The 16,883-nt window shown below is 41.2% G+C and overlaps 1 protein-coding gene and 1 long non-coding RNA gene across 5 annotated transcripts in view; one reads left to right on the top strand and one right to left on the bottom strand.

Moving 5' to 3' along the window:
- THUMPD3 (THUMP domain 3 tRNA guanosine methyltransferase) overlaps positions 1-3,738 on the top strand; it is a 23,249-nt gene extending 19,511 nt beyond the window's left edge. For all 4 annotated transcript variants that reach the window (XM_072785277.1, XM_072785279.1, XM_072785278.1 and 1 more), the window contains 3 exons: positions 2,462-2,572; positions 3,170-3,293; positions 3,473-3,738. In XM_072785277.1, coding sequence (XP_072641378.1) covers positions 2,462-2,572; positions 3,170-3,293; positions 3,473-3,622 — 385 coding nt within the window. In that variant the 3' untranslated portion in view covers positions 3,623-3,738. The remainder of the gene's footprint in view (positions 1-2,461; positions 2,573-3,169; positions 3,294-3,472) is intronic.
- Positions 1-16,883, bottom strand: part of LOC140609893 (uncharacterized) — a 21,212-nt gene extending 4,329 nt beyond the window's left edge. The window contains exon 1 of the long non-coding RNA XR_012011607.1: positions 16,800-16,883. This is a non-coding gene — a long non-coding RNA (uncharacterized lncRNA). The remainder of the gene's footprint in view (positions 1-16,799) is intronic.

Below are 16,883 nucleotides of genomic sequence, written 5' to 3'. Positions count from 1 at the left end.
GTATTATTTGGCACTTTAAGGCAGTTTCAGGGCTGGAGGAAAGCCTTCTGGCTGAAAGCCATCTCCACCTAAATGTCCTATAGGAAATCCTGACCAATGGCCTTCCAGTCTGTGTCACCATCTCTAATGACGGTCTCTGAAGGCTGTCAATTCCATCTTTGCTTAGCTTGGAGTACTAGTATTGTCTCATAGTGAACTGAGTTCCTCTCTGTACCTTCTAGAGTTTAGTCCCATTTGGATCCCTAAAGAATCTTAGCTCTGTGTCACATAATGCTTGACATCAGACATTTGAAGGGCTACCAAAACTCCCCCTCCTCCTATCCCACTCCAAATCCTTCTGCAAGCAATATTTCAGAGGCCTTCAGCTGGATCCTATCTGTGCACTGGAATTCCATTGGCCTCTGAGAAATGTTTTTGTCTTTTTTTTTTTTTTTTTTTTTTTTTAGTCTGAGCTATCTATTGTTATAGTATCTTAAGCCCTGGCCCACTGTTTCAGGTTATGTTCCATGATGCCACCTGTGCCACCCTTTCACCATTCTTTCAGTTTCAGCTGTCTTTGGGAGAATTGGTTGAAATGTCACTTGGTCTTCAGTTTCTTACCAGAGGCCTCATCATAAAATTGTTTCTGTGGTCTCCTCTGCTGGTGCCTTTTTCTTAGAAAGTGGCAGGAGTAGGCAGTGGTCAGCAGTTTTGTTCAATCATACAGATACTCCATATTCTGAATACATAACCAAAGAAAGTCATCATACTCTATAATTGGCCTTATCAAACCTAGAAACAGCTGCCTGAATAACCCTTAATTAAGGTGAGGTTTATATTTGTAACTAGAAATCAGTGGTTTTAGAAAGTATCTATCTCTTTGATGCAGATATTCCTGTTATTACTTAACACATGGGATGCCTCATACTGTTTTATGTCTGTATGTTGGTTATCCTCCTTTTGTGCTAAATTTTCCGCCTTTTTTGATTAAAATCAAAATTTAATTCATATATTGTTTATTCTGGGCTTTGATGCTCATGGCTTTTTTTTTTTAATTTTTATTTATTTATGATAGTCACACAGAGAGAGAGAGAGAGGCAGAGACATAGGCAGAGGGAGAAGCAGGCTCCATGCACCGGGAGCCCAATGTGGGATTCGATCGCGGCTGGGTCAAAGGCAGGCGCCAAACCGCTGCGCCACCCAGGGATCCCTCATGGCTTGTTTTTTATTTCAATTTCCTATTGAGGTTTTTAAACTTGTTATTTAAATTTTAAGTTATATGCTATAAATGTTTTAATGATAAAAATTTTTTATACCTTTTATGCTAATAAGCACTCATTTTGAACATACCCTATAGATTTGTACAATTCTCTATTTTGGTTTCTTTTTACATCGTTGGTTATGTACTTGTCTATGTGATCTAGTTGTCTAGGGCAGTGCTTTTCGAAATTTAATGTGCATGTGAGTCACCTGGGGATCCTGTTAAATACAGATTCTGATTCAGTAGTTTTCATATGGGACCTGGAAGTTTGTGCTTGCTAGTAAGTGTATAGGTGATACCAATGCTGCTGGGCTGTGGTCCAACTTTGAATAGCAAGGGGTTTACATCATTTTTTGCATAGAAGTAGTTGAAAGGTTTTAATTCATTTTACATTTGTTTTATTGATGAATTTTCATGGTACATTTTGTTGTGTTTTTTTTTTTAAGATTTTATTATTTATTCATAAGAGACACACAGAAACAGAGAGGCAGAGACACAGGCAGAGGGAGGAAAAGGCTCCATGCAGGGAGCCTGACGTGGGACTTGATCCCAGGTCTCCAGGCTCAGACCCTGAGCCGAAGGCAGCGCTAAACCACTGAGCCACCTGGGCTGCCCTACATATGTTTCTTTAGGTCTTGTTAGTAAGTGATCTACCATACTTTATTTTTATTATTTTTTTAAGATTTTATTTATTCATGAGAGACACAGAGAGAGAAGCAGGCTCCATGCCAGAAGCTTGATGTGGGACTCGATCCTGGGACTCCGGGATCATGCCCTGAGCCAAAGGCAGACGCTCAACCACTGAGCCACCCAGGCATCCCTCTATCATACTTTAGATATGTCACCTCATAATCTTTTTTCCCTATGTTCACTGATGCTTTACATTCTCAGTTATATGGTTTACTGTTTCATTACTATCGTCAGTCATCTTTTGCAGTTGTGTCAGTCTTGTTTAGTCCTTAATCAGTTTTCTTAAGTTGTAGATGGAATCAGATATCTTTTGAAACCATTTTTTAAATTGTCACTAACAGATTTGGTCATTAGAAGTTTTATCATGTGACCTTAAGCTTTCTTCCTACATTTTGCTTTAAAAATTTTGGTTATTAAGTTAATGTTGTCATTGAGATTATTTTAGTAGCATTTTATATTTTATAGCAGTCTCTTCAGAAATGTTTTTAGATTTCATACTTCAGAATAAGCACCTTTCCTTTGTCCCCATAGCAAAGTGTCCTGGGGCTTGCCCATAGATGCTGTTCAGTGGGATATCTGCAATCTGCCATTGAGAACTGGCTCTGTGGACATTATTGTAACAGACATGCCATTTGGAAAAAGGTAGGACTTGGCTTTTAAAAAATGAATTTTATCTTCACCTGTTAAACATACCCATTTTGTCTTCTAAGAGCTTATTCTATCAGAAGCCTTCAAATCCTTTTAGTACTTAGAGCACTTTTTCACTTCAGAATTATAAATAGTATGATGGAGTCACCAATTTTGTTTTTAGTGTAGAAATTAACTATATTTTGATCTTGGCCATCACACCTTAGTCCACTTCCTGGCCCATTGTTGAATTACAGGATACTTCACAAAGATTGAGGAAAACGGTACTAATTTTCAGGAAAAATGTTTTCTCATTGGTTTGGTTTACATAATCTGTTTATTACAGTCATTAAGAGGACAATTTATGAAACTATTACAGTTGTCAAAGTTCTGTAGTCAGTTCATCTCTTTCATATTTCTAAGCAGTTTACTAATATATCAGATTACTCATTTTATTGGCACATTACAGCAAAGCCATGGCTTCTAAAGGGCAATTGTTTTGTAGATTTCAGGATTTTCTTATTGTAATGAGGATGAGTTCTTAATAGTTTCTCATTTCGTATAGTCCTAGATGTTTATCTACTGTTTGATTCACTGGATCTTCTTTTATAGGATGGGCTCCAAAAAGAGAAACTGGAACCTTTATCCAGCTTGCCTACGGGAGATGAGCCGTGTCTGTAGACCAGGGACAGGCCGAGCTGCACTACTTACTCAGGACAAGAAATGCTTTGCCAAGGTGCTGTAAATTACCCCAAAAACTCACCCTGTCACAACTTTAGGATCTTTTAATTTAAACTTAGGGATACTGAGTATGATTTGTTTTCTGTTCCCCCATAGTTTCTTACTGGCAAATAGATTGCTGGTTGGTCTACAGATTACCTGCTACTTACTTCTTTCCTTTTTATGTATACACAGGCATTATCTGGAATGGGACATGTTTGGCGGAAGGTACATACTGTCTGGGTGAATATAGGGGGTCTTCATGCAGCAGTTTATCTTCTGAAACGTACACCTCAAGCTTTTATTCATCCTTCAGAACAAGATGGGGAAAGAACTCCTTGGTGATGCAAATAATGAAGACGGTTAATGGTATCTGTACCTCCCAACACAGGGAATGTCAGCATGATGAACTTGGTTTAAGAGAAAAATAGTGTTAATAAAATTGCAGCTTGCAGTTTAAATTGGTCTAAAGCTCTTCACCTTTGTTAGCAAAAGGGGTGAATGGAATTTAAAGTCTTAGGCAGAGCTTTGGAACTCTTTTTGACAGACTGGCCAGGTAATTACTACTTAAAATTTTTTCAAGATCCTAAGACTACTAAAATGCTCTGGGATTTGGGTTTTGAGTATTTATTTTCAGGCTTCATGGCAATTCCTTTTTTCCATTGTGGGAGATAGAAAGCTACCCTGGCCTAAAGGAAAGGAAGAAAACAGCCAGAACATTTGGGGCCATATTGCATTGCCTATGCAGTTTTGCTCTTTAGTTTCTCATGTTGGCTTTACATCACCCTTTAAAAACAAATGAAACATTCCATTTTATGAATAGTGTTTGCCCCATAACAAGATGAAATCTTAGGGATCCCTGGGTGGCGCAGCGGTTTGGCGCCTGCCTTTGCCCCAGGGCGTGATCCTGGAGACCCAGGATCAAATCCCACATCGGGCTCCCGGTGCATGGAGCCTGCTTCTCCCTCTGCCTGTGTCTCTGCCTCTCTCTCTCTCTGTATCTGTCATAAATAAAAAAAAAAAAAAAAAAAAAAGATGAAATCTTAAAAAAAAATAAATAAATAAGATGAAATCTTACCAGACCAATTGGAGAGTTTACTATCTGCCCTAAAAATCAAAATATGCATGCTATTAAAATTAATATATAAAACTAAAATAGAGAACTAAGATTGATCAAAGGAATTGGCACATACTTTACTGTTAGCAGTGTGGTACATTTCTGTTTGTTTTTAAAGATTTTATTTATTCATGAGAGACACAGAGAGGCAGAGACACAGGCAGAGGGAGAAGCAGTCTCCATGCAGGGACATGGGACTGGATCCTCGGTCTCCAGGATTAGGCCCTGGGCTGAAGGCAGCACTAAACCGCTGAGCCACCCGGGCTGCCCACATTTCTGTTTGTAAAGAACAAATACACTGGTAGGTTAAGTATCAGACCAATAAGCCAAACTTGAGTACACAAAAGTGGTGTTCCTTTCCCTTTTTTTTTTTTTTCCTTTCCCTTTTTTAAAGATTTTATATATTCATGAGAGACACAGAGAGAGAGAAGCAGGCTCCACGCAGGGAGCCCGACATGGGACTCAAGGACCATGCCCTAGGCCGAAGGCAGGTGCCAAACCACTGAGCCACTCAGGGATCCCCTGGTGTTCCTTTTCAAAGTCCAACATAAACTTGTCAAAAGTATTTGTTGTTTCTTAAAAGGAATAGAGAACATACTGATGTGTCTTTGAATTAAAAACTTTATAAGGAGTGCCTGGGTGGCTCAGGTCATGATCTCCAGGTTCTTGGATGGGGGCCCCACATTGGGCTCCCTCCCTCCCCTGCTCAGAAGAGTCTGTTTCTTCTACTTCCCCACTCACACTCTCAAATAGTTTTTAAGAAAAAGCAAACTAAATGAGAATTCTTCTATTTTCTCTTGGACCTATATTTGTAGTTAGCTGTTTTTCCAGCTGCTTAAAGTCCTTTCTGAGGTGGTGGAAAATAAAATGAATATTAGTAAGTCCTTGTAAAAATGGTACTTCCCTGGGACATAGTAGTTGAGGTACATGTGGAAGTCTTTATTCAGTTTCAGGCTATATTCAGCTTAGATTTACAGTGTCGTGTTAGTAATATATTAGTACTACTCAATACCTTCTTAGATATCTCACATTTAGACTAAAAGGACATAGCATTTCTTTCCTTTGAAAGAAGAGAGTTCATATTAGCAGCATAGCCAATAGTCCTAGTTTGGTTTCTCTCTGATCTACTACCCCACACTTCAGCATGAATTAGAGGGAAGACACTTACAAGGGTTTTATATTCTAGACTGGAGTTTTTACCATCAGAACACATAGTTGCACTATTTTGGGTTCACCATAAAATAATCCTTCACCTCTTAATCATTTAAACTTCTCTGTTGGGTCAGTAATCTGCAGAAGTGGTAAGGAAAAGGACCATGTCTGTTTTCACCACTGTTTATCAAATGCCTGGCATAGTATCTGCCAAAGTGGACATTTAATATTTGCTAAATAATTGTTATTTTTGCATGTTGGTTTAGTTTTTAAGTATCCCAAATTTGTGCTTGACCCATCATAAGCTTTAGTCCTATTAAATAGCAATGTAAAAACATGACCAGATTGGTTTTAGGATGATGCAAATATGTTAGTGAGCACTCAGCAAGCTTGCTATCATCCTCCCTACTATTATGTTTTGTAATCTGGGGACAGGAACAGGAAATGGGCTGAGGACTCTGAAGAGCAGGGATTGAGCTATACGTGATGCAGTCACCAACTAGTTATGTGACCTTGAATTGGGCCTCCTGTACCACGGGAATGCAAAAGAAGGGGAAGGTAATCTTTATAATCTGAGCACAAAATGGCCAAATTACCTGCCAGACATTCTATTATTGTAAGAGTCAATATACTTTAGAAGGGAAAAAAATTAACAAAGATCTTATAAATTTAATGAAAGTAAGATGGTTATCTCCCAAAGACTGACCATGTGCTAGAGCTAGAAAGGGAAACATTTGTTCTAAAATTTATTTTAGGGACGCCTGGGTGGCTCAGCAGTTGGGCTTCTGCCTTTGGCTCGGGGCATGATCCCAGAGTCCCGGGATGGAGTCCCACATCAGGCTCCCTGCTTGGAGCCTGCTTCTCCCTCTGCCTGTGTCTCTGCCTCTCTCTGTGTATCTCATGAATAAATAAAACCTTTAAAAAAATTTCTTCTAAAATAGTTTAAACTTTCAGGAAACTGCCAGAACTGTAGATTGTGGTATATCAATGTCAGATACTGCTCAGGTCTCCACTGCATGGACCAAAACTTGAAAAGTATTTTAAAAGGTCCATAAAATACGAGTACAGCAAAGCTATAAGCGTTTAATGTTAGTGAGCTAGCCATAGAAAAAGACACCCCCCCCACCACCACCACCAAAAGACATCCTCAGTCTAAGCTTAGCCTTTCCAAGAAGTTTAGGTGAAATATTATGTGGGGATCTCGGGGATATGGTCAAAGTTTGAAAATTCTATGAGAAATACCAAAGAAGTTTGAAAATTTTCTGAGAAAAACTAAATTATTGTACCTTGGTATTTTTTAAGTTCAGGAGAAGCACCATACACAGGTCTTTCCTATACCAAATTTTAAGAATATGCATAATGTGAAAACTATAATGTTTAAAAAACAACAACAACACTTTAGTTATTTGGGAGAGAGCACGAGTCGGGAGGAAGGGGAAGCAGGCTCCCCACTGGGCATGAAGTCCCAACACAGGACCTGATCCCAGGACTCTGGGATGGTGACCCAAGCTGAAGGGTAGACATTTTAACTCACTGAGCCATCCAGGTGCCCCCAAACTATCATTGTTTATAGAAGCCTACTATTGTGTCACCCTTATACTCTTGCTAATCAGTTGTGAGATTAATAGCTATTCAGTGATACTTTGTGATAAAAGCATTTTCATTAGAAAGAATGGTATTTTAATGTTTTTTAAAAGATTTTATTACCCTCGTAGGTCTCACCTCAAACACGAACATACATTTCTCCACTAAAATCTGCTTCCTGTCCTAGCACGCCCATTTTCCCAGTCCTCCAAGCTTAATAAATACCGGGAGTCATTTAAACTCCATCCAGTTATTCAACAGGCATTTACAGTCCTACTATGTACACTGCATTAGAGCCGCTGTTTCTTACTCTCTGGCTTTGGGACCCCTTCATGTTCTTAAAATTAAGATAAATAGTTTTACCATGTTAGAAATTAAACAACAAATTTAAAACAGTAATTTATTAACATATTTATATTTTCATGGAACTTTATTTTCAATAGAGTAATATTTTCATTTTGCAATTCATTTCTCTTAAATGTCTGACTTAATAGAAAGCAGCTGGATTTTTATCTTCTATATTCAATTGGCTAAGATGTTACTTATTTGCAATTTTTGTCATTTCATGTATTGGTTATTTGGAAAATACCAGTTCATCAAGTTCTCCCAAATGCTGGCCCAGTTCATTATACGATATGTACAAATCATATTAATATCACCACCTAGCTCATTAAAGAAAAAATAAGCCCCTTTAAGTATTAGGAAGATGTGAAGTTCCTGATAGTGGATACAAGTTTTCCCAAAATTCTAATTTTTTTTCTTGAAGATCTTATTTATCTATTTACACATAAGTATGAGCAGGGGGAAGGGGGAAGAGGAGGGGAAGAAGCGGGCTCTATTTTCACTTCAGAGTTTGAGTTTTATTAACAACTGCTATCAATTATTTACCTCAAAAGATACACTTTTTTTATATTTGAAAAAATGTCTGCCAGATACCCAACTCTGACAGTCATTTAGGTAAAAGTGCTCTGAAAAGAAAATACCTAATTCAGCCTGCAACTCAACTGCATGAATTGAGACAACCACTATAATTTAACATGTAGCTGAAATACTTTATGCAAACTTTCTATTTCATCACTCATACTAAAGTTACATACTGAAGTCCAGATTCCATAAAATGATTTTACTATTTTCAAAAGACATTAAAAAAAAAAGATTTCATTAATTAAAATAGCGCAGAGGAGTGCAGAGGTGGGGCGGGCAGTATGTCTCAAACCTGTGACCCTGAGCCAAAACCAAGAGTCAGACACTTAACCAACTGAGCCACCCAGGTGCCCCTCACCTCACCCTACAAATGCATAGCAGTAAAGAATAACTACTACACTTTGATGCCACTGCCTTGATTAATGCCAAGATGCCAGCAGTTTTATCAGCTTTTGGTTTTTCACCATTAGTGAAAACACCAAGATAAATCAGGGGATTTTATAAAATTACTCAAAGGATGCCTGGCTGGCTCAGTTGGTAGAGCACGGGACTCTTATTAATCTCAGGTTTGTGAGTTTGAGCCCCACATTGGGTGTAGAGATGACTTTTTATTTTTATTTATTTTTAATTTTTATTTATTTATGATAGAGAGAGAGAGAGAGAGGCAGAGACATAGGCAGAGGGAGAAGCAGACTCCATGCAAGAGCCCAATGTGAGACTCAAACCCGGGTCTCCAGGATCACACCCTGGGCCGAAGGCGGCACTAAACCGCTGAGCCACCCAGGCATCCCAAGGTTTAAGTTTTAAATATACTTCTACAGATCTTAACAGACTTCACGTCTGCACACAAATGCTTAATAGGACAATGTACTGTTAAATGGCACTGCCATGATTTTTTGGTAAAATTTCTTATTGTGGAGCTTTTTAAAAAGACTTATTTGGGAGAGGGAAACAGCATGAGTCAGGAGGAGCAGAGGTAGGGGGACAAGGAGAGCATTTCAAGCAGACTACCCATTGAGCAGGGAGCTCCATGTGGGGCTTGACCCACGACCCTAAGGTCATGACAGGAGCTGAAATCAACAATCAGATGCTCAATAGACTGGACTAAGCCACCCAGGCACTCCAACTGTATAATGCTTCTCCAACAATGTCATATAATAACTTGTCTTTAAGATACTACAGTAGCTTTTTCTTTTTCTTCTATTTTCTTTGGAGTTGATTCGTTCTATGAGAGAAGTTTGTTGTATATTGGTTTAATCTTTTTAGCATTTTTAAGCAGTGGCTATAGGTTGAACAAATAGTCTTATAATTTTTTTAAAGCCAATGATTCATCCATTCTTTTTAAAAAATGTCTTATTTTTAAGTAATCTCTATACCCACCATGGGGCTCAAAACTTCCATCAAGAGTCACATGTTTTACTAAGCCAGCCGTGATCCACTCTTTAGAAAAATATAAATTGGCTTATTTTAGAATAGTTATTCAATTATAAAAAAAAGTTGTACTTACATTTAAAACACTGCACCAAGACACAGAACATACTTATGTTTATGCTTAGGCTCCCAGAAAACTACAGGATTTCAAAATAACAATCGCACAATATTGCTGGGATTATACAGAAGGTATAACCAAAAAACTAATTTTTACACATGTAAATATTCACACCCTAAACATACTGCTTAGGGAAATTCTAGATAATTCAATATACAGCACTATTTGATTAGTATCAGTAACGTTATCATGCATCATGTAGCCCCTGCACACTTGTGAGAATAAAATGAAAAGGTAAATAACATAATCCTAGTATTACTTTTACCCCTGAAAACCTCCCTTGTGCTTAGGCAACAGACACAGCCATAAATAAGCACTGCACTGCCCTCAAGAAGCAACCTTTAGGTTTTTTTATTTTTATTTTTAGAGACTTTATGTATGTATTCATGAGAGACACAGAGAGAGAGAGGCAGAAACCCAGGCAGAGGGAGAAGCAGGCTCCATGCAGGGAGCCCAACGAGGGACTCGATCCCAGGTCTCCAGGATCACACCCTGGGCTGAAGGCAGTGCTAAACTACTGAGCCACCAGAGCTGCCCTAGGTTTTTTAAAAGTAGGGAAAATCTCCAATTACACAATTACTAATTTGTCATTGTCAGAAGTGTTAGAACAACATTCAAGCCAGGGACCTAATGCAGTGGAGCTGAGGGCATCAAGAAAGGCTTCCTTGAGAAGTTTGTGCTGAGACAGTTCTCAGTGACTGCAATTAGTTATCGAGTCCTTTAACTTTTTTCCCATTGGGATTGCCATTGCTCTATACCAAACCACATTACCTCATGTCTGACTACTACTGTAAAAGGACCTTCAAATTTCTCCATCCCTGGAACCCATCCAGTATCCTGCAGTCAGATTAATGTCCTGAAAGACCGGTTCCATTTAAAAAGAAAGACTTTCCATTGGAGAAAGCAGTACCATATGCTGGTAAGGAATACTGACTAAGCAAGCCTGACCAGAGTTTTAATCCTAGGTCCTTAATTTGTTGGTGTGTCTACAGAAAATTTTTTCAATTTCATGGAGTTTCAGCTTCCTTCTCTGAAAGATGGGGTTTTATGAATTAGGAGAACACTCAATACACTGGCAATGAGTTTGGCACTCTATGGGATACATAGCTGGCACTGATTATTATTAGTTCATTTCTTCTAACCCAGTTGTTTCCATTAGCCTTTGCCTATAGCATGCAATAGAATTATGCTGTCATTATCTATATTAAAAAAAAAGTCTGGGAAGAGATTTTTAACCAAAAATCAGTAGAAAGAAGAAAGGCTCTGAAGAGTATTAACTGATTTGACCAGAATCCATAAACTAGATGTGGGGTTCGTTAGCTGGTAAATAATCAGTTCTATAAATATGATCTGAAAATGTGTTCGTGCTGTCAGAAGGAAGATACATCTTAAACATGCTAAAAACAAAATACAAAATTAAACAGGCTAAGTACCAGGAAAACTGGTAAAAATCAGTGATGACTAAACACTTGAGGCATAAAGCTGGAAACAGGATTATTAACTGTAATCAGGACTTTGACTATAATGAGAGGCAGAAATAAATTTCTCTAATCACCAAGAAGGTATATACCATACCAGGAATAATCCATCAGGTTCAACCGTGGTTTGGATAAAATAAACCTAAGTGTTTAATTCCATCTAGTAACAGTTCTCAATTCAGTTTCTTACCCAGTCCATTAAGAATGGGGAGTCATGGATAAGAAATAATGTCTTTCAGGGCAGCCCGGGTGGCTCAGCGGTTTAGCAACGCCTTCGGCCCAGGGCCCAGGGCGTGATCCTGGAGACCTGGGATGGAGTCCCACATGGGGCTCCCTGCATGGAGCCTGCTTCTCTCTCTGCCCCTCTCTCCCTCTCCCTCCCTCCCCCTCTCCCTCTCTCTCTCTCATCTCTATGTATTCTCATGAATAAATAAATAAAATCTTTAAAAAAAATCTACTTAAAAAAAAAGAAGAAAATAAAGAAATAATGTCTTCTGGGGATCCCTGGGTGGCGCAGCGGTTTGGCACCTGCCTTTGGCCCAGGGCGCGATCCTGGAGACCCGGGATCGAATCCCATGTCGGGCTCCCGGTGCATGGAGCCTGCTTCTCCCTATGCCTGTGTCTCTGCCCCTCTCTCTCTCTGTGTGACTATCATAAATAAATAAAAATTTAAAAAAATAAAAAAAAAAGAAATAATGTCTTCTGGAGAAGTAAGTCCTCCACTATAAAGTAGTATGCCACCAGATTAACAAAATCAAGAATTCTCAGCCCTCCGAGTAAAGTTACTGGATTCCTACACATATTACTAACAAAGTGCTCTAGAATTAAGATTGGCCTAAAAGAGTAGTCTTACCCTTGTGATGCTGATACCTATCATATTCTGGATTAACAGTTGCAAAGCATAATTATACCAAACCTCCTCTTTGCTTAAAAAAATATATGGCAGAGGGGTGCCTAGGAGGCTTAAGCAGATAAGCAACCAACTTTTGGCTTCAATTTAGGTCATGATCTCAGGGTCCTGAGATCAATCCTCATGCTGGGCTCTGCACTCAGTGGGGGGAATCTGCTAGAGATTCTCTCTCCCTCTCCCTAAAAATAAATAAAATCTTAAAGAAAAAAAAAAACTATATAGCAAAAACATGTTCAAATTTTGCAAATCTAAAAAAATTCAAAAACCTCCAACTTTCTCATGTAAGTGTTCAATATACTTTTTTTTTAATATTTTATTTATTTATTCATGAGAGAGAGAGAGAGAGAGAGAGAGAGAGAGGCAGAGACACAGGCAGAGGGAGAAGCAGGCTCCATGCACCGGGAGCCAGACGTGGGATTCGATCCCGGGTCTCCAGGATCGCGCCCTGGGCCAAAGGCAGGCGCCAAACTGCTGAGCCACTCAGGGATCCCTCAATATACTTTTATCCTAGAAATATAAGAAACAAAATGGCTCTACTTCAACAAGAGATAGGTAGCTGGTTTATCAAAAAATAAATAAAGCCCAAGGAAGTGAAGCACAGGAAGAGGAATGGTTCATACAGGAAACCCAAGGAAGAGCTCCACAGTGGACAAATGCATTTAGAGACCATGATGCATCATCAGTCTCCTTTATAAATAGAATGAGGAGACTTGGGTTAAGTATGAGCCTAAAATTTCTCCATAAAAGGAGCCTGTGTCAGTGTTTTGTGGACTTAGCTTTTATTTGAAAACCAATTTCATGTATAAATTAATAAAACCAACATTAATTGGAGTACCCAGCTGTGTTTAGGCACTGGGGAATCAAAAATCAGTCCCTGACACATGCATTTAGTGGGAAAAAAGACAACAAAGGCAATACTGTTATTCAAAGAAATGGAGTATTTTAACATTCCTTTTACAAGAAAAAGAATCTGACCTGCAAGCTTCCAAAACTATTAAATATTACCACTCTTCATCTCTCAACTTGTTTTTCGAAAGGAAAAAATAAACTTGAGGAAAAAAAAATTACGAAGTAGAAAGTGCACAAAGTACTAGAAAGAGGTTTCTCTCTGAGGTTGTAATCATTTTTGCCAGATATATAAATGTACCATAGCAGGGTGGCTGTTATTTGTAGTGTGGTTCCTGGGCTCCCAACATAAGCAAGTAAGGAACATGATACAGAATTCCAGTGCTTCCCACCCCTGTTTTAAGTGAATTCAGAATCTCTGGCTGTGAGACTGGAAATCTGCATTAAATAACAAGCCAACTATCTGTGTGCACTGAGTTTTAAGACTCCTATCCTAAGGGTTCATATTCTGAGAAATTTAAAGTAAAAAAACCTGGTCTTTTAAAAACACACCTGAAATTTACAACATGCTAGATTAGCAGATAAATAAAAATATTTTGGTGTCAGGATAGGTCTATTAACTTATCAGGTTGAAACTAACTTTGTGATGGTTTCCTAACAAAATAGGACACTTAAGGCCTGGCCTCCTCTGATGAAGTTCCTCCAAAAATGAGAACTTATAGGACTGAAATTTAGAGCTGGTTTCATTAATATCAAATATGGCCCTATTCCTAACTAAATTTCTGTCACCATTACGGTTTAATGAGATCCCAATTTCCTAAAATTCATTATCCATTCTTTTTTGAAATCCAAATTAGTTAACCCTTGCTTTTTCAACATACTGTTGTCTAAGGCAAGTTTCACTTTAGTAATGGCTTGTTCAATTTAGTTTTCAGCTAAGTACAGCTTTAGTACAGATACAGGTCAAACAAGTAGGGAAAAAAATTAAATGGGCCAACTTTTGTTTTCCTACTGCTCATTATGAAGAAAAAATTATCAACGTTCATATTAAGTGTTCAGCAACCCACCAACAAAAGTTTGTGGCTACAGCTACAATGTACACAGTGGCAATTTAAATTATATCAAGTTGAAAATTCAGTTCTTTAGCCACAGTAGCCACATTTCCAGTGCTTAATAGTAATATATGGTTGGTGGCTACCATACAGGTTGGCAAAAATGCAGAACATCTCCATCACAGCAGAACATTCTATTGGACAGTGCTAACCTAAATCACTAAAAAACTACCTGAGAGACCAATAACCTATCAAACCTTATAGAGACATCCACATGTCACTCACTCCATTTTACATATCAAGGAATATACTAGGAGCTTAGTGGTACAAGACTTAACAAGAACCTGTGCCCTCAAGAAGTTCAGAATAGTTAAAATAATTTAAATGAGCAATGACAACAACCTGAGAAATGCTGATTCGACCTGCTATCATTTCAGGAGAAAGCACTGCAAACCTTTCTTTAGGGGTGTCTGGCTTATAGGAAGATAGATCACAGAAGACAAGATCATAGGGGAGATGGTATCTGAATCTTAACCGTCTTGAAGAGTAAGGAGCAGCCCGGGTGCCATTCCAGAAGGAACCAGCCTACAGAGATGGGACAATGGCACTATGATTTGGGTAAACAAACAATTCAGTATGATTCCAGCTGTGTAAGGTTTGAAGTCGATGTAGAAAATTGTAGCAAATGAAAAAGCTGTCAAGAAATAGGAGGTTAGCTCTTTGAGGCGCCTTGTGTATCACCTTCCCGTTGATGGAATTCATCCTGTAAGTAGTAGGAGCTAATGTAAGAGGTTCCATCAGTCACTTTCAACTCTGTATGTTAGGACAGTTGTCACAGCAACACGTTAGATGGCTCAGAAGAGGATTCCAGAGGCAGAGACACCAGTGTGGAGGCTATCAGCATTACATCAATCAAGCCCAGTTACTAACTGATGAGAACAGAAATAAAAAGATAGATTGAGAGGTATTCAAAGGAGATAAAAGGGAGAGGTTACTGAACCTCATATCTAATTCTCATTAAGGCAACAGTCAAGGTCATCCGGACTCTGAAGAGAAAGGGATCAACAGGTAGAATCCTAGCTGAGGAAAAAGATCAAGTGTAAAACAAGGTAAACATTCAAGGAGGAAAAAAATGCATTACTGGGTAAGAGGCCTCACTTCAAACTGGGTAGCCTTAATTGGCAGTAGAACTGATCTGTCTGGTTTGATGACTCACCGGGCTGCCAAAAACAGGAGAGGAGAAAGCCAATGCTATATCTGGGGACTGAAAGAGCAAGTAAAAGAAATGCAAAATGGATTCAAAGTAGGAGTACGAGTTGCTACGATCCCTAACCCTAGGGATGCAACGGAAAGGGCCTAAAATTTTAAGATTAGTATCTAATTTAAAATGCTACACTTTGGTGGTGTAAACAACGTTCTCAAACGACGTGAGTAAAAAACTCAGATGACCATGCCCTTAACCTCCTTTTATCCACAGGAAAAGCACTACAAAAACGATCTTAAGTAGTAATAACACGCAGCCTTGCTGCATAAAATCAGCCCGAGATGAATGCCTGGACTCCCATTTCCCTCCTCCACCCCTATTATAATTATTTTGTGACACAAACTCAAGCAGGGGGAAGAGAGAAATCTCACACCTGCTCAATCCCCTGCAGGACAACGCCCAGACACCAGGTAAAGCCTGGGCACAGAGAGTCCCGCCCACAATCGAGAAGGAGCAACTCGACATGGAGGCGATGACGAGATCGCGGGGGAGGGAGGGATTCTTCTAGGCCCAGGGCGGTCCTTAGGAGACAGGAGGCAGCCGAGAACTCCCATAAAGGTATTGCGGCACTCCCCTCCCCCTACCGAGAAGGGTGCGGCCTTCTCTCCGCCTCCTCCACTGCAGATCCCTCAGGATTGCAGCTCGCGCCGATTTTCAGAGACCACGCACCTCCCTCCCACAAACCAGCAGGACCGACCCCCGCTCCTCCCCCCACCCCCGCGAGTCCGCGAGCGGATCCAGCTCGTCTCGTCCTTCAGGCGGCGGACGCCCGGGGCGGAGCCGCGGTCGCCGCCACCCAGAAGCCTCGGCCCAGCAGCCCGCCTCCGCCTCCGCCTCCAGCGCGCGCTTCCTGCCACGTTGCGCAGGGGCGCGGGGCCAGACACTGCGGCGCGGGGCCTCGGGAAGGACCGTACCAACGACCGCCTCCCCGCCCCCCCGCCCCCCCTGCTGACCCGCTCAGTGGTTTCGCTCAATTGGGACCCGAGCCAATGGCAAGGGGCCGTTCCCCGGCTTCAGCAGCCAATCAGGTGCCGAAGCCACACGGGCGGCGGGTAACCCTACTCCCCGCGAGGAAGGGGCGGGGGGCGGGCGGCGGGACGCCGGCTCGGGAGGCACTTTCACTGACCCCCCCGCCCCCCGGCCCCGGCCCCGGCCCCCGCCCCCGCCCCCCGCGGGAGGTCGGCCGCGCCCGCTCCTCCAGCTCTCTCCCCACCCCGTCTACCTACCCATCCCACCCAGGGAGCAATGCGAGAGTCCCCAGGCGGCTGCGCACTCCCGAGGCCGTAACTGACAGGCGCTTTACTCCAACCAAAACACGCCATTTGTGTTTTCACACACGGCGGGAGGAGAAGCGGCCAATCAGTGACGAGAGGTGAGCCGGAAGCGCTCCTCCTTCTGCAGGAGCAATGGCCCCGTCCGGATTCAAGCCTTTTCCGCTCTCCTCCCTCCCCCTCCGGTTGCCGCAGGGCGGGCCACGGTCCTGCCTACTTCTGGCCAACCTCTTTCCCTTCCAGCCTAACAAACGTTACACCCCCGACTTCCCGCGGGGAAAGGCGACCCGCGTCTCTCGGTCGGACCGCCTCAGCCACCCGTCTCCCCGCCCGCCCACCGGACCCCCCCCTCCCACCAGAGTCCCGCTCCCCTACCTAGCCGAGGCTCTCTGAGGAGCCGGAGCCCCAGAGCACAGCCTCTTCTCTAGGAGGCCCCGGCGGCTTCCGCTGATTGGCGGC

This window comes from Canis lupus, chromosome 19, assembly GCF_048164855.1.
Source record: "Canis lupus baileyi chromosome 19, mCanLup2.hap1, whole genome shotgun sequence".
Taxonomy (NCBI): Eukaryota; Metazoa; Chordata; class Mammalia; order Carnivora; family Canidae; genus Canis; species Canis lupus.
Note: the sequence above shows the minus strand (reverse complement) of the source record. Positions and strands in the feature narration are given on the sequence as shown.